At 39.6% G+C, this 25,200-nt stretch overlaps 1 protein-coding gene across 6 annotated transcripts in view; it reads right to left on the reverse strand.

Moving 5' to 3' along the window:
* Nucleotides 1-25,200, reverse strand: part of APP (amyloid beta precursor protein) — a 236,498-nt gene that overhangs the window by 132,732 nt on the left and 78,566 nt on the right. For all 6 annotated transcript variants that reach the window (XM_053657546.1, XM_053657544.1, XM_053657543.1 and 3 more), the window contains exons 4-5: nucleotides 6,275-6,387; nucleotides 4,199-4,392 (exon numbers count right to left, since the gene is read on the reverse strand). In XM_053657546.1, coding sequence (XP_053513521.1) covers nucleotides 4,199-4,392; nucleotides 6,275-6,387 — 307 coding nt within the window. The remainder of the gene's footprint in view (nucleotides 1-4,198; nucleotides 4,393-6,274; nucleotides 6,388-25,200) is intronic.

Genomic DNA, 25,200 nt, shown 5'->3' on the forward strand with positions numbered 1-25,200 from the left:
AGAACTCAAAGAAGAAAAGGCCAATGGTTTTGGGGTGTCAGCAGGTAAGGTGAGGTACATATGTAAAGCTGAAAATGCAGGTTAGGGTCCAGTATGAGAGCTCGGAAAACCTTGATGGAGAACTTGGACTTTGCCACGGGACTCAGGAACCGTCGAATATTTCCTACCAAGGGTTAACACGAGTGGAAACATATAATAGGAACATTATTAAGTCATAGGGAATCATTTTGGAAGAAAGTAAACAAAGGCTTGTAGGCAGGCAGAATGAATTCTAAATTATGAATAAGTCCCGTAAGAATACAAAAAAAAGTACAAGGTTAACAGAAGAAAGTGAAGCACTAATGTGATAAGGAGGAATCGAAGAATTAGTCCAGTGGGAGTTAGATGACAGTCTGACCTCAGGCAGTGGCAGCTCAGAAGGTCGCACACATCTGCACACAGATGTTTATAGCAGCTTTATTAATAATTGCCAAACCTTGGAAGCAGCCAAGGTGTTCTTCAGTGGGTGGATAAATAAATAAACTGCGGCACATCCAGGCGCTGGAGAGATGTGGAAGAAACTTAAAAACATATTACTACATAAAAGGACCCAATGTGAAAACAACTCAAAACTGTATGATCCCAACTATGTGATACTCAGGAAAAGGTGAAACTGTGAAGATAATAAAAATATCAGTAGCTGACAGGGGCAAGAAGGTAGGAGGGATAAATAGGTGGATACAGAGGATTTTTAGGGATAATATGGTTTGACACTATAATGATGGATACATGTCATTATATATTTGTCCAAACCCACAGCATGCACAACACCAAGAGTGAACCATAATGTAAACTCTGGGCTTTGGATGATTATGGTCTAGGTTCATCAACTGTTAACAAAGGCACCACTGAGCTGGGGGAGGTTGATTAAGGGGGAAGTACGCATGTGTGGAGGCAAGAAAGATTAAGGAAACCTCTGTACCTTCTGCTCAGTTTTGCTGTGAACCTAAAACTGTTCTAAAAATAGTCTTAAATAAAATTGAAAGAGTAGGCAAGAAAGGCAAAGGAGGTGATCCAGAGTTCAGATATAAATAATCATAAAAGAAAAGATGGAAAACAAAGGAATAGAAGAAGGTACTGAGAGATACTGAGGTAGAGAAAAAAGCTGGTTAGTTTATTCAGTAAACAAGCGTGGGGCAACTACCAAATACCTGGTGCCCTGGTGCAAATTCACAACGATGGACTGCAAAGGGGTCGCCTGTGGAGCATGAGGGGGAGCGCGCTGGGAACCCTGGGAAATGGGGCTGGCTCGCATCAACTGCCAGGTGGAAGGTGAGAAGTCATCCAATAGGAATGATTAGGTGCATCTGGTAACATTAGGATACCGGCTGATGTGACAACATGAATAAGAAATGGATTTAACTGGTAGGGTTACCTGAGTTCATACATCAACCTTAGGAAACTCAACAGCGACTAAAGAGGGAAATTAGTTTTTCCCAGATAAAGAAGATTGAGAAGAATGTGTTTAGAAAATGTGAAGGTATCACTAAGTCCAGGATATTTGAAGAAATACGTAAAAATGATTATCCACTGAGCCCCTCCTGGTTAGAAATGACTTTAAAAAACCGAGGATAATGGACTAAAAGCCTTAATCAGAAGGGGATTATGAGAGAAGGATAAAATTCAGTGGACCCGATGAGTGTTTTAGGTTCAAGATCAGAAGACCATCCTTTGAGAGGACTGTCAGGGCTGGAAACCCTATAGGTACAGTATCTATAAGTAATGACAGAGTCCGAGGCATGACTGTGTAGCAGACAGCAGAACTGCAATATGAATGAAGGTGACTAGAAAGGAGCTGGCTAGCGTTTCAACTATCAACCTGGATGGTGATATGAGACAGGAAAAGGTAGCTCCTTTTCTGGAGTATGAAGGTATGACCTCCTTTGTCTGGGGCCCTTAGTTTATCATAACTGTGGTCTTAGTGTCAAATCTGGCTTCAATAATAAATTGTGTAATTGTCCTACCAGTAGGTAATATAGTAAACTAAAAGAAAAAAAACAGTGTTAAAGACTAATAAACCAGTGTCCTCTAGTCTGGTGACTGTAACAAAGAGGGCAGGTAGTGGTATAACCAGAGATGGGTATCAAAATCGGTGCAATGGCTGAATGACAGTAAGGGAGGCTTGAGGCCAGAACCGGAAGCTGTTGGGTCTCTTTCCAGGGCAAGTAAGGGGTTCAGGAAAAGAAGGGGCCTCTAAGTGGATTTCATAAGATGATGTTAGTGATGCTTTCAATACAGTTGGTGATTTGGAATAGGAGCGGGAGGAAAAGACCAGACACACTGAAATCCATTCCCAAAGAAAAGTGGGTTTTACAAGATGTTTAAAAATGTATTGAATTAGAGAGGGTACCTGGTAAAAGTGTGTCACTCAAGATAAAGCCAGAGCACCCATTTTTAGTTCTAAAAACCCTCACATATGAATGATCATCAATCAATGCTGGGTCTCCAACCTTGATTCAAGATTACAAGCACACAGCTATTTTCACATAATTTTTACAGCATGGAGCTTTCTTGGTTTACCTGCCATTATTTGGTTTGTTTACTAAGTATATACTCAATTCAGTAATGGGAAGCGGTCATGTATGCAAGAGACTCCAAACGGAGAATATGGCTAAACAACTTCAAATTTCACTTTGTAAAACTGGTTCACTGGCTTCAGGTACTAATAGCCCCGTGGACCATGACTTCATTCAAGTCACACTGAGACTTTCAAATCTAGCTATGACTAAGAAAGAATACCAAAAAGCTATAAAAACAGTAAAAGCTAGGCAACTCCAACGTTTAGGAAAAAATGGCAATTAAACCCGAACCAATGGACATTTCTACAACAGGCTCATGGAATACAGGTCGGGGGACCAGCCGTGGCCCAGAATACAGCCAGTTAACTCCACGGGGAAAGCTCAGAGCTGTCCCGTTGGCAAACCCGACTCTCACTGATGTTCCCTGCCCCTCGAGAATTTTATTACTTAAGATTCACACTTTTATGACTATAGATACATATTGCTAGTGTGAAGTTGGTTTTTCCTTGTTTTTCTCGTTCTTTATAATTTACTTGTTTAGCTTTATGTTCTGCCACATGGAACACATTTTTCTAAACCTGAGAAGAAGCACAAAATAGCTTAACTAAAAAAAGAAAAGTGGTGAGTTGAGCAATGGCTACTAAAGAGGAACCTGCCCTCATTGACTAACGAGAAATGGCAATTAGGGCTCCTCCGTGCACACAGATCCTTATGTATTTGTAAAATACGTTTGTATTTTGTAAAGTGATTTTAAAAATTCTATAAAGTATATTATAAGAACATCTATGCCCATCTATACAGAAGTCAGAAAACTTTACATCAATAACTCAAAGCCTTAGGAGCCGTCTTTACTCTTCTATTTAGAAATCTGTGACACTCGGGGACATCTGAGAGAACATTAAAGGAAAGAGAGAGGAGCTATAATCACATCACCTCTGGAGGATGCCAGGGCATGACCCTGATGAGTGAACCAGGTGGCCGTTCTCATCCAACGAGTCTGGTTTTATAATCTTATGATCTGGATGTAGACATTTGCCTTTAATTTAAAGTAAGAATGTATTAAGTTATGGGATTATGATCCCAAAGAAGAAGAGGTGAAAATATATTTCCTACCAACCAGGAAACCAAAGACAGAGAACTTTAGGAAACATTTGTAAATGCCCATTACTCCACTCACAAAGAAAAGGATAATAAAAGGTAAACAGAAAAAAAGAAAAAAAAGCCTCATAAGAAGAAACCCGCTCCCCCCACACAAAAAACAACACTAAACCTTTCTTAACAAAAATTCAGATTTAGCTAATGATTGGTAAAATAATCCCAAAACACTATTTAAAAAAAATTTCCAAATTACAGATCAAAACAGACCATCACATTTCTCACTCAGATCTTCATTCTCTGTGGAACTACTGGTAACATAGTATCAGTGAAATTTCTATCCCAATGCTTGAGGTTAAAACAGTTAAAACTGACTCCGTGATATCTGATCAATTATATTAAAATGAAACACTAGACCTGACATAACAGGACTTCATGCTTAGATTTTTCTTCTATAGAAGCAAACTTTGATGAGAGTGGGCAGGGACTCTTCTAATGAGAAATATAAAGATCTATCAGTACAAGAAACACAAAGGCCACCTTACCTTCCGTCCGCATAGTCTGTATCTGCTCCGCCCCACCAGACATCCGAGTCATCCTCCTCGGCATCTGCTGAGTCCATATTGTCACTTTCCTCGGCCAGTGGGCAACATACAAACTCCACCCCTCGGAACTTGTCAATGCCACAGGGCAGCAACATGCCGTAGTCATGCAAGTTGGTGCTCTTCTCACTACAGGTCTAGACAAGGCAAGGAGGAACCAGTGAGAGCGGGAGGACAGGTGTTTTTCTTTGCGAGAAAACCCAGATACAGTCATCAGCACACACATCCACAAGAACCAATTTTGTTACTGAAACAATGAAATGCATCATTTGCTTTTTGAGTGGATCTACCTTGTACAATAATTTCTTTAGCTCAGGCTACTTTGGTACTCATAATTTAAACTTGATTACTTATTGAATGACTTGTTATACTTTGGAAATGAAAAAAAACACAATAGGAGTGGAAACCAATGGGGAAAAAAGGTACAGAAGAGGCCTAATACCGATAGGTGAACAGATATCAGAGACCCAATGCTTTCTGGCTTCCTTGGTGCATCAGGAAGAAGTGGCTGCTCCAGGTACGCCCCCAACTTACTTCAACCTCTTACCGATGGAAGTTTCACTCACTTAAATCTTAGTCTAGAAATTCTAACTCTTGGCTCACTTCCAGAATAACAATCTTGGAGAGAGAAAAAATTAATTCTGCTAGAAATCAGAAAATATAGTTACTTAGACACTTCTCCTTCAGTGTCTTTTTGCTTTCCTGGGATTGGCCAAATTTGCACAAAACCTGATGAACATGAAGCTTTGAAGCTTTATCAACTGATAACACAGGAAAGGTTACCATTTCAATGAAATTATTAGAGTGCATTTTGACCTCATAGGAATTAGGTCATTTTTGTTTTGTAGCAACCAAAAAGTTTGTGAAAATTCAAGGAGAAATGAAAAAGAGGTTATCAGACAGATAGCAGGGCTTTAAAATTATCTAGTTTGTTTTCTTAAGATCAGTAAGCCCCCAAACGTATTTTCATATAAAGAAAATTTTGCTCTACAGTAAATGAGAACACATTATTTTATTAAAAACAAAACTAATGCTAAATCTTAAGTGGTGTTTTTCTGCCGAACAGCCTTAAGGCTATGTGACCCAATGGTTAAACTGAGGGCGGTCAGGGTTTATCAAGCTCAGGACTACTGACACTTTGGACCAGATAATTCTTGGGGCGGGGGAGTTGACAAGGGCGAGCATGCTGTCCTGTTCACTGATGACTGTTAGGCAGACTCTGGCCTCGAACCACCAATGGCAGCGGCACTCCTTCCCACTGGGACGACCAAAAATGCCTCCGCTGGCACATGTCCTGAGGAGGGACGGGGGCAAAACCGACCCTATTTGAGAACCACTGCATGGATTAAGGAGCCTAATTCTGGGGAACCGATAACACACCACACACACACACACACACACACACACACACTGTACCTTCACACATTAGAAAAACTTCATAATGTATCAAAAGGAAAGGACATTTTGAAGGGTATAATATCAAAAAATGACATTTATGCTAATTACCCTATGTCTTATCCGTTTTGCCATATGCGGGGGTTAGCCAAAGCTAAGCTGAGGCCACGCACTCACCCACTGTGGAAAAACAAAGGTGGTAGCAGGGCATGGTGAACACAGACCTGGGCCGCTTAACTCAGGAACTAAATGCTCACTGGTGTTCATGCTGGCACTGGACAAGCTACTTCCTGTTCTACTGCCATATACCCCAGTGAATAATAGAGAAAACTGTTAAATCATTACAACTTTGTATGGGACAAAGGCAACAAAAGGTAAACAAAAATAATTTGAAGAAAAGGTGCATTTCACACTCCAGACAATATCAGAGTTTTTAATTTGTAAAATATGGCATGGATACATAATGGTCTAAATAGGCCCTGTTTTGGACTCTTTACAAATACTCACGGATAGGATTTATTTTATAATAACAAAAAAAGAACTTACTCATCAACACAGCAGTCACCTCGGAATACCCTCTAAAATGCCATCGCTTTAAAAGGGAAAGAATGCATGGACTGGTACCTCTTTGGCGACGGTGTGCCAGTGAAGGTGGGTTTCGCAGACGTCCATCCTCTCCTGGTGCAGGAATTTGCACTTGTCGGGAACAAGGAGGGCGTCACTCACAAACTCGCCAACTGCAAGCAAAGAAAACAGCCTCATGTCATTCTGTCTGCATCACAGTGTTCCTATCACAGAGATGGTGTCAAGAAAGGATGGGCTAGAAGGAGTCGGAAAAGTTAATCAGGTGTTCAAATAATGACGTAATCAACCTAGGGAGGCTGGCACCTTTAGAATGTGGAGTTCTGCGTCCTCAGCAGCCCAGTTCTTTGCTACATCAACCTTCATGGTTAAAATACTCCCTACATATTTTAAGTTAAATCTTTAATGAATTGGAATCCCTGAGTTTAAAGTCAATCACAAAAGAGCAGTTGCGGTCTAGGCAATCACTGGAGCAGAACCAATCTAAGTACTTGCCCACCCCTCCTTCTCAGACACTTTAATCTACTTGTAACTAACACATCCACAAAGCCAAAGGGGGGTAGGCTTGAGGGTGGGGTGCAGAGAAAATGGGGACAACTGTACTCAAACAAAAATAAATAAAATCTTTTAAGAAATAAAAAAAGGCAATTATTTTCTCTCCTACTCTTCCCTTCCCCACCCTCCAAAAAAAAAAAAAAATTTAAAAAAAAAGAAAATTTAACATTTGTCTACTCCCTAAACAAAACCTATATATATGCACGTGTGTAGTATATGTTTATATATGTAACCACACACACACACACATATATACATAAAGTTTAATTCAATTAAATTATATAAACTCCTTCGACTATTGCTGTATTTGTAAAGAAAATGTGTATCGTGCAAACTATTGTGAGCATTACTGGTACTACAGATACAAAGATATCACACAAAGTCCTATAAGAATTCACATTCACGTGAGGGTGAAAGTGGAATAATTACAATATAATATGCACACCATGAGCTCAATTTTTATTTGTCTTGTTCACTAGCATATCCCTAACTTTTTGCACAGATTCTGCACACAGTAGACACTAAGTATCTTGATGAATGAAGAGGTTAAATGTTGTAACAGAAATGAGGGAAAGTGCTGGGCTGACATAGTGAACAAACCCACTTGGGTACAGTGGGTCAAACCCCAAAGTAGAGTCTAAACGGACGAGCAGGAAAATGCCACGTGGAGAATGAATGAAATTCCAAGGTGTAAGGACAGTAGTATCTGCCTGGTTTAACATTCTACTCCTAATCCCTGACCCAGGTCTAGCAAACATGACCTGGTTGGGAGGGTGGGTGAATGGATGGATGGATGGATGGATGGCAAGTCAAAAGCACTTTAAAATGAGGGAACCTGCTGTGCACAGAGAGAATGAAGAAAGGACAAAGCGTGTTTGCAGAAGAGGCGGAAGAAGCAGAAGAAGCAGAAGTCCACTGTGGCTGGAGCAAAAGGGAAGCAGGAGAGCGAGTCCAGAAGGAAATATGACTGAGAAGTATGTTTTAGAGTCTGAGAGTTTGGATACCATTTTGTACACAACATAGGCCCACAGATAACTGGAACCGGAACGGCACACTCAAGTTTGTTTTCTGGACGAACACTTTACTTCAGTGGAGAATGGACTAGTGAGTGGGACGATGAGAGCAGGGTGACCGCTGAGCAGGGGCACTGCCACCCTTCAGGAAGGACCCGCAAGACCAGATTTCAACCAGCCACTCTACGTAAGCCAAGAATACAAACTGTTCACCCACCAGCACAGGCAAGATTTTTTTTTCCCCATAAGATGCTACACAAAATTTTCTGAAATTCAACAAAAAGTGAGAAAGGACCTAAGAAGAAGACAAAACCTTTTCAACTACTTCATATAATGGGATTCTTTTAAACTCTCTTTCCATAAAAGCATTTTAAACTTTAGTCTGTGTTTAGCTGAAACATACAAGACGTCTCATGAGATTTAAGTACTTACGTCTAAATGATACTTAGATAAAAATCTAACCAAATCACAGGGATGTAGAACCTCTCATCTTCTCATCATTCCTTAAATCGTTAAGAAGATCAATCGATGAGGCATGAGGCTTGGGTGAGTTACAGAGGATTAGGAGACAGGATGCCCCGGGGACTGCAGGTGCTGCGCGGTGAGGAAGGTGGCTGATGCCCCACACACCTCGCTGCATCTCAGCTCCACAATGGCTGTGTGATGAACCTCTTAGAACACAAACCCCACCTCCCAGGTGAGAAGTGCCTGCCAAGAAATGTGTCTGAGGACACCCACCCTGAGGACATGATGACCAAGTGACCCAGAGATAAACATTAAAATAAAAATTCTAAGGAAATACATAAGAATGCAAGTGGTGTCGCAGTTTTCTTTTCCTTTTATAGTATTCCATGGACTACTATAAAATATCAAAAGCAAGAAAACAAAAACACCTAAAACTTAGATGAGATAAAGAATAGAAAATAAACGTGATCTTCTTCAAAGCCTATCTCCTCTCCCCAGGTGTGCTCGTCACAGTTTCCCAGGACAGGCAATGAAGCTGTTACCCAAGAACACCAAACACCTGAGGCATCCCCATTTTTCAGGCCACAAGAAGAAAGAAGTGACCGATGGCCTGAAGATGGCTGCCTGGGTGATTAACTCAGGCCAATCATACTAAGTGACATTTTTCTATTTTACAAGTAATTACTATAAAGATTGCGATACCCAGCCCAAGGCTATTGAATTGGTGCCTGAGTAAATCAGGAGCAGATACCAGATACTCTCAGCCTTGGGCTAGAAGAGTCTTGTGGCAAAAACTGTGTCTTTGTCTTGTTTTACTTGCCCTTAGGCCAATCTGCTGAGAACTGACTATTTTTAATGCAAAGCCAAAGTCACTGAAAGGTGTTTACCTCGGTGAAATCTACTGTGCACCAAAAAAAGATATATTGCATTAATTTATAAAAGGATATTAGATTTTTTTAAATTTGCAAAATGACATTTCATTTCATATTGAAATATGCTCTCAGATCTCTCATACTGGGCACCGCCAACGAATATATGCTGCTTTTTAAAAGATTAATGCTGGTTATTCAATAAGCCCTCAGGGTTAATGTCAAACTAGAAAACCTGTTGTACTCTCTACCATTCAAATAAAATTCAGAATGACTCCGTGGTTTTACAGCCCTGTCTGATTTATGGTATCTTCAAAACTGATGAAACATACTAGAATGCTACACATCAAAATTTTCAAGCAATTAAAATGCAAAAGTGTGTTTTAAAATTATAATAAAGAATTAAAGAGTGGTACAACTATAATGAGCTTTTCTCACACTTAGCTTAACGTGGTTTGTTTTCTTGTTTTTTAATTCTAACAGAATTATTCTTAAAAATCTATGATATGACAGGAAATAGATAAGAATTCTCTGTATTTTCCGCTCAATTTTTCTATGAAACGAAAATGCTCTGAAAAGTTTTTTAATATAAAAAAATCCAATGGTATGTACCCTTCCATGCAGAGCCATGAGCATTTTTATTTCTGAAACAAACCATCTGTTGATTTGTTTGATTTTTCTGTTTAAAAAATTCTTAACAGAATTAGAGTACAAGAAATGAAAATAACTTAAGTATCAGAATAAGAAATCATGTTCCTGTTTATGCCACACGTTCAAAAATTTGGCACCCAGTGGCTAATTTAATCCTAGAGGATAAACTCATTGATACACACATAGATATTAATTTGAGCAATAATACACATAAAGCAGTATCAGATTATAACTCAAAGCATAAAATGAATATTCATGAATCCAACTCACTGACTGAGTGACTGGTGAGAAAGAGACAAATCTCCTTTGCAGAAGAATTCCAAATAATTTATTTAGACTCTGTCCGCAAGGAGGTAGAGCTCCCTTCTCCACTCTGGGGCTGTGGGCTGTCCGTACCACTGACCACCTCCCAGAGACTGCAGGAGGCAATGGGTAAAAAGTGTAACTCTACAGAGGAGAAACCTGACAAGCACGACCCCAAGCCAGGTGATCAAAGTCAACAGTGACGTATCACATTGATAATATGCGCCCTTGATAGATGATAAAAAGGACACTTTATCTCTGTGGTCTTCCTTTCAAACCAACCATATTAAAGTAAGACATTAGTAATGGGAAACTCAGTGGGTAGGGTATAAAAACTCTCTGGACTATCCTCTTCATCTTTTTGCTTTTGCAAATCTTAAGACTTAAAAAACGTTAAGTCTACTTTAAAATATTCTGAAGCTTCCACATAAAAGCTCAATATAATAGGGACATACCTCTTCGTTCTCCATCAACATCCTGACCTTCACAAAAATGCCCATAAAATTACCGTGGCTGAAAAGAACTCGGGTTAAAAAGATCTTACTGATCAGGGTTTCTCTTCCTGGCATCAATAACAACTAGACAAAACCTGGTTTTAGATTTTCTTGGCAAATCTTCTCTTACTCTCTAATATGTGTGATATGTGGCATTTAAAGTCTTCTAAAAACTTCAAGAATTTCAGAATAACCACACATATATTAATAGTAAAGGAAATTCTTTGCTTCTCAAGTTTAACCTTGCCTTAGCAATGTAAACAGAACCGATGCAGCATTCAATTCCCTTTCACACACGAGGGCTCTCAGGCCTGCAGGGTTTCTGCCTGGCTTGTAAAACGAGGCTGACACTGTTGTGCTTTACCACTCCTGGAAAGGGTTCACTATTCCACAAATTCTGCAGCTTGGCCCCCTTACCACCTAACTCAAGGTTGGTTAAATTCTAGGCTCTTTTTTTATCGCATCAATTATTACTCATATTCTTGATTTTATCAATAATGGACTTTCTTTGTTATTCATCTTTGTAATAATTGCAAGATCAGTTAAAAGATGGAGTTAAAATAATGACTGTTAAATCTTTCTAGGTCATGGGCTTCTCAAACTCGAACATGCTTCAGAGTCACCTGAGATGCTTCATCAGCCTAGAGACCAACGTCCGTCCAACCCCAGCATCTGGTCCTCATCTCAGTGTGCTGGGAGTGCCCGAAAACAGAGCTCCCCAGGGGGATTCCGATTCAGGTGGCTCATGGACCACACTCTGAGAAATGATTGTTAGAGCAGGGCTTCTGATACTTTAACTTGCCCCCAAATCACCCAGGGATCTTGTTAGAACGCAGTCTCTGATTGGACACGTCTAGGATGGGACTGATTCAGCCTAACAAGCTCCCAAGCGATTCCATTCAACTGTTCATTCAGGTAGCCAGCCAGGGTCGACTTAAGGAAATTCATTATAACTGATCTCACTCTGAAAGGGTTTTTTTAAATTACAGGTTATTGCATTATGAAACCCTTTTTAGATGGCTTGTCTTTTTCTTCTAATCGTGGTAAAATACACATGACATAAAATTTACCATCTTAACCACTGTTTGAAGTGTACGGTTCAGTCATGGTAAATACATTCACATGCTCTTTTCATCTTGCAAAACTGAAACTCTAAACCCGTTCACAACGAGTCCCCAACTCCCTCTCCCCCAGCCCTCTGGCCGCCAGCACTCCAGTCTCTTTATGAATTTGACCAACCTATGCATTTCCTATGGTCTGTCCTTTCCAGCCTCTCTTCCATGAGCCTGTGAGCCCTGTCCCATGGATTTGTCACTTGGGCACCACCTCAAGGATTGGGTACCTTTTAACACAAGTTGCTCCTATTTCATCTTTTGTTTCTTTAATCATAGAAGACACTAAATAAGGTACTATAGAAAGAGTTCTAGGCTTGAAGCCAGAGAGGAGAAAAACAACAAAATGAATGATCGGGAAAATGCAGTGATTTCCTTATATGAAAAAGAGAGGCTAATACCACCTCTTTGCCACAGAGATTCAAATAGGATGAGGAGCAAGAATAAAAATAAAAACTGACCACGGTTTGGTTTAACTCTGAGAGATCATCTCTGCTATCACTCAGTTTTGCAGAATATCACTGTACCCAGTTCCACAAAGGACACAAAAGGACCGAGACATAACCCTGCACCAAAGGGGCACCGGGCAGCACCATCCAACAGGAATACAATGCAGGCTCTGTAGTTTTAAATTCTAGCAGCCACATTAAAAAAAGTAAAAAAAGAGGGTAAGATTAATTCTAGTAATATACTCTATTTAAACCAGTATATCTTAAATACTATCATTTCAACACTCGGTCAATTTAAAAAATTATTACTGAGACAGGCTACACCTGCCCTCCCTTCCACCAGACTAACTCTTCAGTATCTGGTCTGCATTGTACACTCACAGCACAGGTCAGTCGGCACCAGCATGTCTCAAGTGCACCTGGGGCTAGCAGGTGGCTGCCACTGGGCTGTACTAGTGTAGGGTCGAATTCTAGACTTCGGGAGCACGTTCAAGGAGTAATGAGTAGACTGCTGACAAGTGGAGGCTATGGAGGGAAATGTGAATATAAAGATACTGGCCTAAACAGAGAAATAAGCAGTAAGCTTGAATTCACTGGGAAGAATGCATGCACAGTTCTCCATGCTATCAGAATACCATACATTTTGAGGATTGGGAAGGAAATCACTAGAATTTAATGTTACTACTGTTAACCTTATCTATCAGCAAATTGTCCCTCTTCCCTCATTTCTCTTACTGCATGCTCATATTATAATTTGTATTTATAAGTCTGCAATTAGTTCAGATGTAGAAATGTAAATAAGGTCCCCTATACCTCTAAACCTTCTTATCTTCAGCCTAGTTCAGCCTTCTATGTTCTGAGAGATAAGCTAAAAGGCAGAATTAGAGGGATACCATCTTAAATTTTCTACTTTTACAAGAATCCTCACTGGCTGCATTCTCCTGCTACTTTCTTTCCTTCTGACTTATTAAAAAATCCATAGCTTGATAGATTTTAAAGATGCAATTAATTAAGGGTTATATATGGGGCTTTTAAAAAGCCACATAATTGCTAACAAAATACCAATCGGGCTGATGCAGTGAGGCAAGTGAACCACCAGTTATTACCAAAACCTTAAATTACATGGAGAGGTAAAAATACACAGCATGTTTTTTTCCACATACCAAATTCAGAAAGCCATGTGTGAGGTAGGCTATAATCAGGACAGGAAGAAGCACTTTCCCAGATGAACTTCTCAAAAGAGTTGCAGGCCTTCATTTTCAAAACCCTGAGTGTTCTTTCCAACTCTTTGCCATCTGACCATGCTCCGACAATCTGCATCTCTTCTTTCAAGGTCAATAGCAACAAAAACTCCTTAGTCTCTTATCAGCCCTCAAGTTCACTGTTCGCTCTACTGTGTTATTTTCTGCCTTAAACCCAGCCTTTTCCTCTAACTTTCCATGAACAGACATAGCACTTGTTTTCCCATTTTGTATTTTAAACAAATTGTTAGTACCCTCTGACTAACTCATCTTTTAATAATTTTGATCATAAAGTAAGACTGTCCCCCACTTTCTGATCTTACTTTCTCACTCAGATGTATCAGCCATGCTTAAGAATTTACTAACCGACTCTACCCTCAATGCTGACCTTACTATTGATTTCCATTCCCTTGCTGGCCACCCACTTACGAAGGTATTGTTTTTTAGCAAATGTAATAGATTAAAATCAAGTGCCAACTGACCATCAAATTCTGGAATGCACCCAAAGTACAATAAGCAATTCCTCTGTGGGTCATAATCTATCTTATGCAGAGGCAAGAGAAGGAAAAGAACCAATATTCAACATGTTGAGGGAGCCCAACCCAAATGGCACCACTGAACAAATTCCATCTGTATGTAAAACCCAGGTCCCCATCCCCCCTATGCTATGCTTCTGTGGTCTCAGTAAATATGTATCACTAATTTGTGTCCCTACCCCCACAGGTTATACCTCTATTCCATGGAAACAATCCGTATTCCCGAGGCTAGACTTCCGATCATACCAGACGTAGAAAAGTTCTGAAATTCTGAACTCCAGGAAACACTTCCTAAGCAGAAACTATTCCTTCTACCTCTCCCCGCCCTTATTTCATCTCCTGCCACTACTCATTCTGACCCATGTCCCTGGACTCTCCATCACTGGCTACGTTTAACGGGGGAGGTTTCACCGCCCGCATTCATTTCCTGCCCGTCTAGCATAGGACCCTTAGCCTTAGCACACACATTCATCTCCTGTGCTTATAACCAGCCACCACCACCCCTGCTCATGGTGCCCAGACTCAGCTGTTCCAGCCAACTTCTCTCCTAATGCCCAGCAGCCCCGCGGTGCTCTGGGAGCCTATGAAGTGTCCCTCTGGGGTCTCCGGTGGAGAGCCTGGACTTGAGTTCAAGTCTATCTAGATTTCAGAGATGATGAGATTATCTCTGAATGTTCACAGTGATAAACGTTCTATATTTCAAGGGTTTCTCCAACTCAAATCTTCTTAGAAAAAAAAGGAGAATTAATATCCTAAAAGATGCAAAACTATGTAAAACAAAAGGAAGTAGATAAAGAGAGAATGAAAAAAATATCAGGACATTTAACAAAAGAGTTAGCCAGGAAATGATTTCAATATGATATCTGAAATTTAGTACAACCTTTTACTGATATTCCAAGTAAACAAGGCCTCGATATCCTGAGGCTTTGTTAAAACATGAGGAAAAATTAGAGTTTCGTCATTGTACCTGTGACACTACCTAAGGAAGAGTGGCACAATGTCCAATAGAATAAAAAATATGATAAATATACATGATTCACTACGTTCTTCAATGAAGATGTTTCAGAAATGATGCAGCCCCACTTTGAGTTGTCTCTCAAAAATCATGTAATCTTTCTGATGGGGATGGATCCCAGCCAAGTTAGACTCTTTCCCTTTATCTCCACTCTACTGTGGACTTAGAAATTGCCACTCAGATTTGTAAACAAGAGTTAGTTTAATTATTGTAAATCAATTAGCCAGGGGTTATCACTCCTGAGAGAGCTGAAATAATTGAATTTCTGGACTTCTAAGGAAGGAGATTTGGGGCAGGAAATTACATTAAGGCTTCCAAAGGTACCCCACAAATTATGTAGCAGAAAACTCTCCCCTGGAAAATTCTGATTCCACTTCTCTAATCTAGTGTCTTATGATGGCTTCTTGGTCTGGTCCAACTGAGTTGCTGTCTGTACCAGCTAATTCAGACAAGCAAAGGCTGAGAAATTACTGTGAACCTCTGCAGTAATGGAACAGAGAAAGCCCACATTATAACAAAGAAATAATGGGCGTAATAATAAAGGGGGTACTGGAAATCTGCTTAAGGATAACTTAAAACAAACCCCAAGAAAATCTAAGGCCTAATAAAAATTTGCACAATTTGAGACTATCAATCAGAGCCTTCCTTCCTCAATAGACATTAAAAATGATTTCTGCATTGACAAAGTCCCCTGTGTCACACATTAGAATAGAACACAGCTACTCTCGAACCCAGTCATCTTCTTTTACCACTGCATCTTCAATCATGGGTGTAAATGAAAATTTATGCTCACTTTGCTACTGTTCTGCTCGACTGGATTTTATAATGAAAACGTCTGCTCCTTTCTAGCAAAGCACAAGTGTCCTTCAAATTTTACGCACCAGGCAAAGAGTGGATGTGCTTGTTTAGATGCAGAATCATTTCAATGTGTCGCTCCAAGCCACAGCGTATTTATGGATGCTAGAGTTTAAAATTCTCAGAAGCAATAAAGCAAAGGTGTCCAAAGAAGGTGCATTCAGGCTTCAGACAACCTCACACTAGTTCCAGTCCTCTGATATGCCAGCCCCGCCCTCCTCTCCTGCCTCTCCTTAACCAGAAAAGCCACGGAACTCTGCCAAAGTCCATTCCATTACCTAAGCATCTTCTGGGTCAACAATCCAGGGTTGCTGAAAACTCCACCTTCACTTGACCACTCCAGGGAGCGAAAAGCTTGAAGGGCAAGCATTCCAGACATGCAGAAGCTGAGGCTTTAAATCAAATTAAACCTTCCCTAGTTTTTCAAAGTATAGCCCTGTGGCACTCAGACGGCACACAAAAGGTGTCCGGAGAAGGAAATCTCTCATTTCAGATGTAACATTTATAAATGAGGAAATGTTGTGTGATTAAACCTTATAATCTCACAGGCAGTACTCTAGAATAGCTCTCATGCCAAATAATACAGTTTCAGTCTTCCACTTAAAATTATAAAGATGAATTAAATATAGATGAGAGAAAAATTAGACTTAGTGTCTCAGAGGTTTTGACCCAGAAATATTGTGGTTTAGGGGAAATACTAAGGAAAGACTTCTGATTTTTGGTAAGAATGTCTGTTAGAATCTTCTAAGAAAAGTGTAAGTGATTTTCTGGTCAAAACCTTCTAATAATGCAATCAGGCTAACAGGCCACGAGATCTCCACTATGTAAGCTGAAGGTGACCACTTAACGGTCTGATGAAGTGTTTACCTCCAGGTCACCCGGGGAGGAAGGCGTGTCTGCTTTTCTTCCAGTTAAAAGAAGCCAGAGGTCAGTTCCCTCTCTTGACCTGACATCCTTCACACTCATGCCATTACACAATAACCCAGATGTTTCATTTTTGGTTGATGTTCAAACTGTCTGGGTATCTCGAAGCCTTCCCTTTTAAACTTCTGTACAGGGTAGCTGGCTATTTATATAGGTCCTTAGAAAATGTGTCTTTTAAGACCATATATAGGGGACCACCCCGCTGGCCAAACAGAGCTGATGATTGGGAAAGCCAGCTGTCGTACCAGATAAGTCCATCTCTGATAACAGTTCCCGTGTGCAAACAGACATTCACCAACTTGAACAATCGTGTATTTTCTGGAACATCTGAGAACTCTCGAAGGCCATCTCATCTGATCACTCTTTACTCATTTAAGCATCTGTTTTGCTGACTCTCCTACATTAGGGTGGTTTTCGATGTTTTGTTTTCAGGTGATTTAATTTGCTTCTTCGCAGGTATAAATCTCCTGCTAGTTATAGGTCCTACATTGTAAAATGCTAATCCTATAAGATGCTGATTAGCACTGAGATCCTGTCTACATAGAAACAGACGTTTTGCAAGAAATTTTATACTTTAAAAAGCATAAAAAAGCGTAACAATGCTTTTTAAAGTCAAATTTTAAAAGAGGATTATGCTTACTTTGCTTATCCTCATTTCTTTAAAAACTGTGTAAATGCAGACATGAATACCTCCTAGAGATTTAAGCTTGATTCATGTTATTCTTGCACACTAGTTATCCTGAACTGGCAGAAAAAGTGAAGCAAAACAACAAAGCCCCGGATTATGGAGGCATCGCAGGATGCTGTGTACTTCTGCATCAATAGCAGCGTTTCTACACTGAGCTCATTTAAATCCAGTTAATTCTTATGCATGGAAGTCAAAGGCCCAGGAAACCTTAATAAAAGCTGAACCTTTGCCTAAAAGTGATAGGCACAGCTGTGAGTGGGGAGAGCAGCAGTGGAAGTTAGAGACGTGGATAATAAGGTCCGGTGACTTATACGAAGTCACCGGACCTGGGAGGCCCCGGTCTCCATGAACAGGGAAGTATGAGTTGGCTAATAATTACTGATATATGAAATAAAGGGTCTACAGAGCAAAGGTCTTTATGAAGTCAAAGATCAGATACAATGAGGACATAGAAGGTACCAAAAAATACGGGCATTGGCACCCATGAATTCAGACTCAATTTTGCCTAAAATCTTTCAATGAGAACAAAGGTGAGGGGAAAAATAAACTCAAATTACTTAAATGGCAAAACACAGGATAAAGTCTTGGCATACTAAACATGAGCCTGTTATATAAAATATGCTTAGAAAAATTAGGATATCCTAAGGCTTTCACTGGCAATTAAGTCTAAGTGTTCAATAAAGAGGAAGGAGTCACACGACCTCACTGAAATCCAGCAACGCTGAGCTGACACAGATGTCACACAACAAAGAGGGGATCTTCAGTGACAGCCAAACCTTTAGGGGCAAAGCAAGGCTGTACCACATTCTGGCAAAGTAGTTAACACTGAAGGGGAAGATTTAGGGAACTCTAGCTGGGTAACATTCTTGAAAATGTGCAGAATGAATGAATGAATGAATGAATGAATAGGATTGTTCCAAAATTTAACACCATGAAAAGATTTAAGCCTCTACAAGGGGAGTACTTAAAATCTACTCATCAAGCATATGCTAAACACCACATTCATCTAATTTAATAAAGACATTTAAATATAGGAATAAACAGTTAGCATACAGAAACATTAACTTTTAAGGTATAACATATGAACCTGAATTTTATACACTCCATTACCACTACAAATAATATTTAAAAATAGGTTTGTTAAAACAATCCTTTATCATTAGAATTAACAGACAAGGATAATGAAACTATTCTAACTAATCTAAGGACACGTTTTATCTCTAGACACAGATGCCACTAGTGTGTACACTGACTCTCAACTAGACACGCGTAGGCTAGGTTAGACCCTATTACCTACAGATAAGAGTTCGACGTGTTTTTATTCAGATCCGAAAAGCTGGAGTTTCTTCCTAATCTGGGACTCCTGTAACTTCTTTTTTGGTAAATAAAACCTTCCCTTCCTCTGTTAATCACTATGGCACACGAGTATCACAGTTACCGTAATCTCAGAGATTCTTTGCCCTCCCAGTAGTTTGGCTATTTCTCCTTTTAATGCCCCTTCTTTTTTTACAGCGTTCAGCTAAGGCCTTCATTCATTCACTTGATATGCACTTATGAAATACCTACTATGTGCCACAACAGGCTCAAAGCTTGGGGGATATTTCAGTGAATAAAACAAAAGTCCCAATTTTCATAGCACTTCCATTTCAGACACCAAAACAATTATTTCCACATTTACAGGCACCGCCAGAATGCCTTCTTAGTGCTCACTACCATGTACTGTTTATTCCCGCCACACAGTCTCTGATTATTCTTTCCTCTCATCAGGTCTTCAAAACCCTCTAATTGTAAACCTCTTTCCCCACCTGTTACCTTCTTATGTGTTTGCTATGGAAGTTAAAAGATGATGAGGAGCTACACTGCCAGGTCACTACTCCATCAAAATGTTACTCCAGAGTATAAGCAGTGTTTTCTCTAATTCCACTGTGTTATCTATTAAAAGAACAGAAATAATGAAAGAATTTATCCTGAGGCATAGAACAGACACTGTAACAAGGACTAAGAAAGCAGGTAGTGTGTATCTTAAAGGGGATTTCAGCACATTCATGACATGTGCAAGATAAACAAACCCATGCTGAATATTCAGCTATTTTTCCGGACACCACATAAAAGAAATAACCCAGTTACATTCACTGGGTTGTTTGTAATGTAAAAGATACTACATTCACGTCTTTTCAAATAAAAACTGTGAATTTGGTAAGATTCCAAATTTAACTAATGAACCATCTTGGTTCTTTTTAATTTTCCAACATTATGTACCAATAGTACCAACACAAACCACTGTCCCTGGGAATTCCCCATATACATTTACTAATTCATACTGCTTCATTTTCTCTACATATGGCTTAGAATCCATATTATGCTTCAGTCTCTTCCAGAAGCTTCTACCATTTGCTCCAGCTCACATTACTGTCTCCCTGACTCCTGTTCTTACAGATCCCCACAGCTGATGCAAAAAGTTCACGCCAACTGATGATAAAGTGCTTTATTAATTAGGATTTGTGTGTGGGGGTGGGGACTTCTGGGGAGGAGGAGTCTGGTTTCAATCCTGTTGACTGGTTCCCAGAACAAACACCTGCCACTACATCATTCCAGAAGATAAGCATGTTGTAGAGGAACAATGACCAAAACGACAAACCTCCACATCTAAAATAGTGAAACTCTGCCCTGAATTCTGTAGAATACAGAGAAAGGTAACTTCATATCCACGTGACCATACATTCTACCCAAGGAAAAGCAAGTATCTTGTACAACTGATACATAATCCAGAAACAACTCAGCTCTCTGACATCACCACTGAGCTTTACTCAACTCAAAGCCAGACGGCAAAATAGAGACATTTTTTTGATAGCAATTTGGCTTGCAACTATTTTTTCTAAACTCAATCTTTCCGGGTTTTTATGGAGACTCTATTCCACAGGCATGACGGATTAAATCACTGACCACTGGTCCAGATTCAATCTCAGGACCCTCTCCTGTCCTTGGAGGATGGAGAGTAAGACTGAAAGTTTCAACCTTATAACCACGTGAGTGCTCAGCACCCCTGACGACCAGCCCCATCCTCAGGTGCTTTCCAAAAGCCACCCCATTAACTTAATAAAAGTCGCCTTTATCACTCTCAACACCTAGAAAATTCCAATGCTTTGGGGAAGCTGAATGGCCAAATATACACTTTTATTAGTATAAATCACAATATCCCATATTAATTATTTCAAATGAGTATTGTCAAGTATCAACTCAAACACTGATTATCTGTCATAACTTTTATGACAAATGAAAGGGAGAGAGAAATAGAATCTAATGTATCCAAGTTAAGGCTATAAATGAAAGGCAAGAAAGCTTTGGGGCAGTGATGATGACTGGAAATTCTTTTCTATATTGACTAGAATGGGACTTCACTGACATTCACCTGACCTGGCCAACTCCCAATGACCTGGATAACATGGAGGTCCTGGTGATAACTCTGTTGAAATTAGTACAGGAACTAATCATTACGTTCTAATTCACAATTCATAAAAATGTAAGAAAAATAAGGGTGTGATTCTAAAATAATGCTACCTTTTCCTGTCTTTCATCACCACTTTTAGGATATTTTCCCCAATATTTTTTCTTTTTAAAAAAATTATTTTATTGTTCAATTACAGATGTCTGCATTTTCTCTCCACTCCCCCTCCAGCCAAAGCCAACTTTTAATTTTAAAAGAAAATTTCCAGATTAAAAACATTCCTGGAACCCTTACATTCAACTTATTCCGCCACAGACCTACTTGATAAATTTCTCTGTAGCAAGAAGAGGTAATAAAAATCATTCCTTGCCATCTTATTGTCTCTGGTGCCATCTACCCCCACATTTCTAAACTCCGCGTTTAAATAGCTATCTCTGATTTGTCCACTTTAAAGTCTCCCCACTGTGGAAAGCGAAATCTCCCTCCCATCTCTCCTCTCCCCTCCCCACCATCCATCCATCCATCCATCCATCCATCCATCCATCCATCCATCCATCCATCCATCCAGTGGTCTTAAACATAGTGTTGGCATCACGACTATGGTGACTATCCAATATATGACGTCTTCTCTTTTTTAATCTTACAATTTTTGGTAATTTTTTTAACTTTCAGTATTTCTTTTTCTCAAATTAATCCTTGCCCCATTGTAAAACTTTTCCCATTTGTGATGCAGCCGTTAGTCCTGCCACTTCCCCGAACTCCACAACGGAGCTCCAAAGCCTGTCTCAGGACAGGCCAGTCCATTAGAGCAGGCTTTTTCCTGGGGACCGTCCCCCGCCCCCAGCCTCCCCCACGCCCCTGCAACCTGGCCTGGCTGCTCTCCAGACTGAGGCACAGCTGTTGCCTCAGGACTTCCCTTCACCATCATGGTGGGGGTGGGGGGAGACTCCTGGGACATGTCACAAGCAGGAGCTGAAATTTATCAAGGGAACTGAAGGAGAGGCAAAGTTTAATGAAGCCACTCAGTGACTGCTGTGATAAGAAAGGAAAAAAAACCCCAGAATTTATCCCTAGACTCTACGGTAAAACAAACATTGAGAGCATTCTGCATCAACACTAACCTTGAGCACTTCATAACATACTTGGATCCTGAAATTGAAATACATCTTAACTTGGGCTATAGATGAACTGCCATCTCTATGTCACTTTTTACAGTCACGTGGCTTCCACAGGCACACTCTCTTCCTCGGTGCCTTCCAGTCAGTTCTTTCACAGAGGATAATCATCAAATTACTTTTTCAAGTTGTATTAAAATACTTGAGAGAAGTTAATTTCACTTCAAGTATTCCTGATACAATGAACTCTTCCCTTTAAAATAAACAGTTATACCTTCATAAGTATTATTTGGAGATATAAGGATGTGCTGTACCTAAATCCCAATAAAACTGAAAATTTTTTAGTCCACAAAAAATATTTCTTAGTTTCTTTCTTAGGAAAGAAATATGTCAAAAATTTCCTATAATTGGTCATGGCATTCAGTTTAGACCTCACATATTTTACATATTATTTCCATAACTTTTTAAAAATGTAGTTCATAATTAAAATATAATGAACATTAGGGTTTCATGGCAAGAGCCTAAGTTTAGTCAGTGAATTCCATTTTTTATAAGAGGTTGAAGCCACTTTCCTGCCCCAAGAACCATAATAATAACTGTTTATACTGCTCAGAGTTTTTCCCTTACATTTTATATTCTTTGCTTATAATTATTCATGTGGCATAAAACGTGAAGCCCTAAATCCCCCCAAATCTTGCACAACTTTCATTATACACAAACTGTATTTTGTATCATGGCCCTCTGGAAAATTATTTACTTACTAGACTGAAACAAAATCAAAACAGGATCTCAAGTGTGTTACTTGCTTAGGGAAATGCTCCGTCTAAGGACACAAGGGAAAAGCAGCTTCCTTTCTCTGCTGGGGGTGGGAGGTGACAGCAAAGCAACATACTGTCGGACAAAGGGTCTAGAAGCTGCCGGAATAAACTCTCAGAACTTTGAGAATGTCAGATTTCATGACTGCCCACAATAATCACTTGTAATCATTTACATCGGGAAAAGAGAGAAAATTTCATGACAAAAGACACAGCTTGAGGTTATCTGGAAGAGTCATGGTCCTTCATATCAAATTCACGTTAAAACAGCAAGCTCATGATTTCCAAGACTGAATTATGCAGCTACAACTAGAGAGCAGCTGTCTCCCAGCTGGCACCAAGAAGCCAGCGTTTCTGACCATCGCGGGTCTGCCGTGACAGTACTGACTGCAAATATTTAGAGAATGAAATTAAAAACCAAAATAGTGCATATCCACTGTATTCAGCGAATGTGTTATTAAACCAAGAAGCATTTTTATCTTTTGTTGGTAAAGTAGATGACAGTGTGACTATGTGCAATTTAAGTTGTATGTGACATTTTTTATTTCTTGGATGCCAGTGTCTGCTTGTATGTGTGTGTGTTTGTACATGTATATGTATGCGTGTATATACATACATATATATGCAACCTAAAAGGAACATGTAAGGGAAACTACACTCAAAATATGCTTTTCATGAGTTAACATAACAGTACATATGGGGGTCATAACTCCCTTGTAGGGATAGCCTATAATAATCTCAATTTTTTGGTGTTCATATTCCAGTTTCTCTTGGAGAAAGCACACACACATAACCAGTACTTCAACCCAGACAGTGCTGGTACTTCATATAAAAATGGCAAAGCATGAAAAACCAGAGCAGCAGGTGATGCCTGAGTTTCTACTCACTTTTTTTTAAATGACTGAATTATTAGTTTTTTAAAAAAGACTTACTCTCAAAAATTCTAATCTCAGTTGCCAAAAAAGCAAAAGTACCATGGGTATAAATAAAAGAAGTATATACTTAGTACCAGCCTGAAAATAAGTCTTTAGATAGGAAGTTAAATTAAAAATAATAAAACACAGTGCTATCTATTATAAACGGAGATAGCAGCACTTCTGAAAAATTGCTACCCTATTATAACCAATTACCTCTTCTTCCCAAAGACAAGGAACCATGTTTCATTCATACATGCCCTTTAAGGTCCCACCTTTAGCACTCTGCTCATCCTTCACCCCCTTAAACACCTGAACTTTGACGTCTCGATTCTTGCCCCCGTCCTTGAAATTTGCACTCAGATGCCACTTCGTGCTAAGCCTGCCCTCAATCAAGTCCTCGGCCAGAATCCTGCTTTCCCCACCACCAGACTGGAACTCTGACAGAAGAGGGGCGGGTGTACCCATCTTCCTGTCCATACACACAGGTCAGTAAATACTTACGCAATGAGCGTACAAATCATCAATCATTTTTGTAGGATTTATCTTTCTGTAAATAGTCAACAGAGTGTTTCCCAAGACGGAGATGTGGAGAAAAAATTATTTTAAATAGTCCCTCTATGACTAACCAATAATAGAAATTATGAGTTGTTTTTACTCGTCAATTAAAAAAAACATAACTAAATGTAAGAGTATCTTTAAACTCAGTGTATATTAACAATAAGTTTTCAGATGTAATTAAATAGCACATTTACTGTATTAAGGCAACTAGAAGATTTGCAAGACATTCAGCTAATGATTGAGTATAAAAAAGAACAATGGTGTTTGCCACGGCATCATTTATAAACCATTTATAATGATCTATAAAGTTCTCTCTTTTGGGATATTGATTTTTTTAAGGAAGGAAGCTTTGACCCTTCCCCTTTCCCACCTACGAGATTCAGGAGGGGAAGAAATATTAGGGTGTCTGCCGGCTGCCTAACAGAAACTGGGCGTGGTGAGAGAGGGCTTGAAAAGGAACCTGTGTGCCAGATTAACCCCCTTCACCCTGCTTCCGGTTGCCCAGCAGAAGTTGACCTGCCCTGTGTGATCCACTTTCCCCCTACCTGCGAACCCCCATTCTCACTTGGAAATCTCGAAGCCCTGATCCCCCACTTCTCCTTTGTCCAAAATGACAAGCACATCAAATTGATCTCCTTCTCTTTGGAATCTCCATGCTTATGTGAATTCCCCACTCCCATGAATTAAAATTTGATTTTCTCCTTTTGTCTCCATTAATTTGATTTTTAGCCCACCTAGAAGAACTTGGGAGGGAGGAAGAAAAGTCTTATTGTTTTTAGCCCCCCACAATAACACATCACCACAACATCATACAGAAAATTACATAAATAACCCAAACTAAGGAATAAATACATTGTAGTGTCCGGTGTGATGCTAGTTTCAAATGTATGCTTTCCAAGAATATTCAATGTCATGAATAAGGTATTATAAAAATGTGAAAAAATAGGT

The sequence above is a fragment of the Artibeus jamaicensis genome, unplaced genomic scaffold (assembly GCF_021234435.1).
Source record: "Artibeus jamaicensis isolate MK-2021 breed Jamaican fruit bat unplaced genomic scaffold, CSHL_Jam_final scaffold_474, whole genome shotgun sequence".
Classification (NCBI taxonomy): Eukaryota; Metazoa; Chordata; class Mammalia; order Chiroptera; family Phyllostomidae; genus Artibeus; species Artibeus jamaicensis.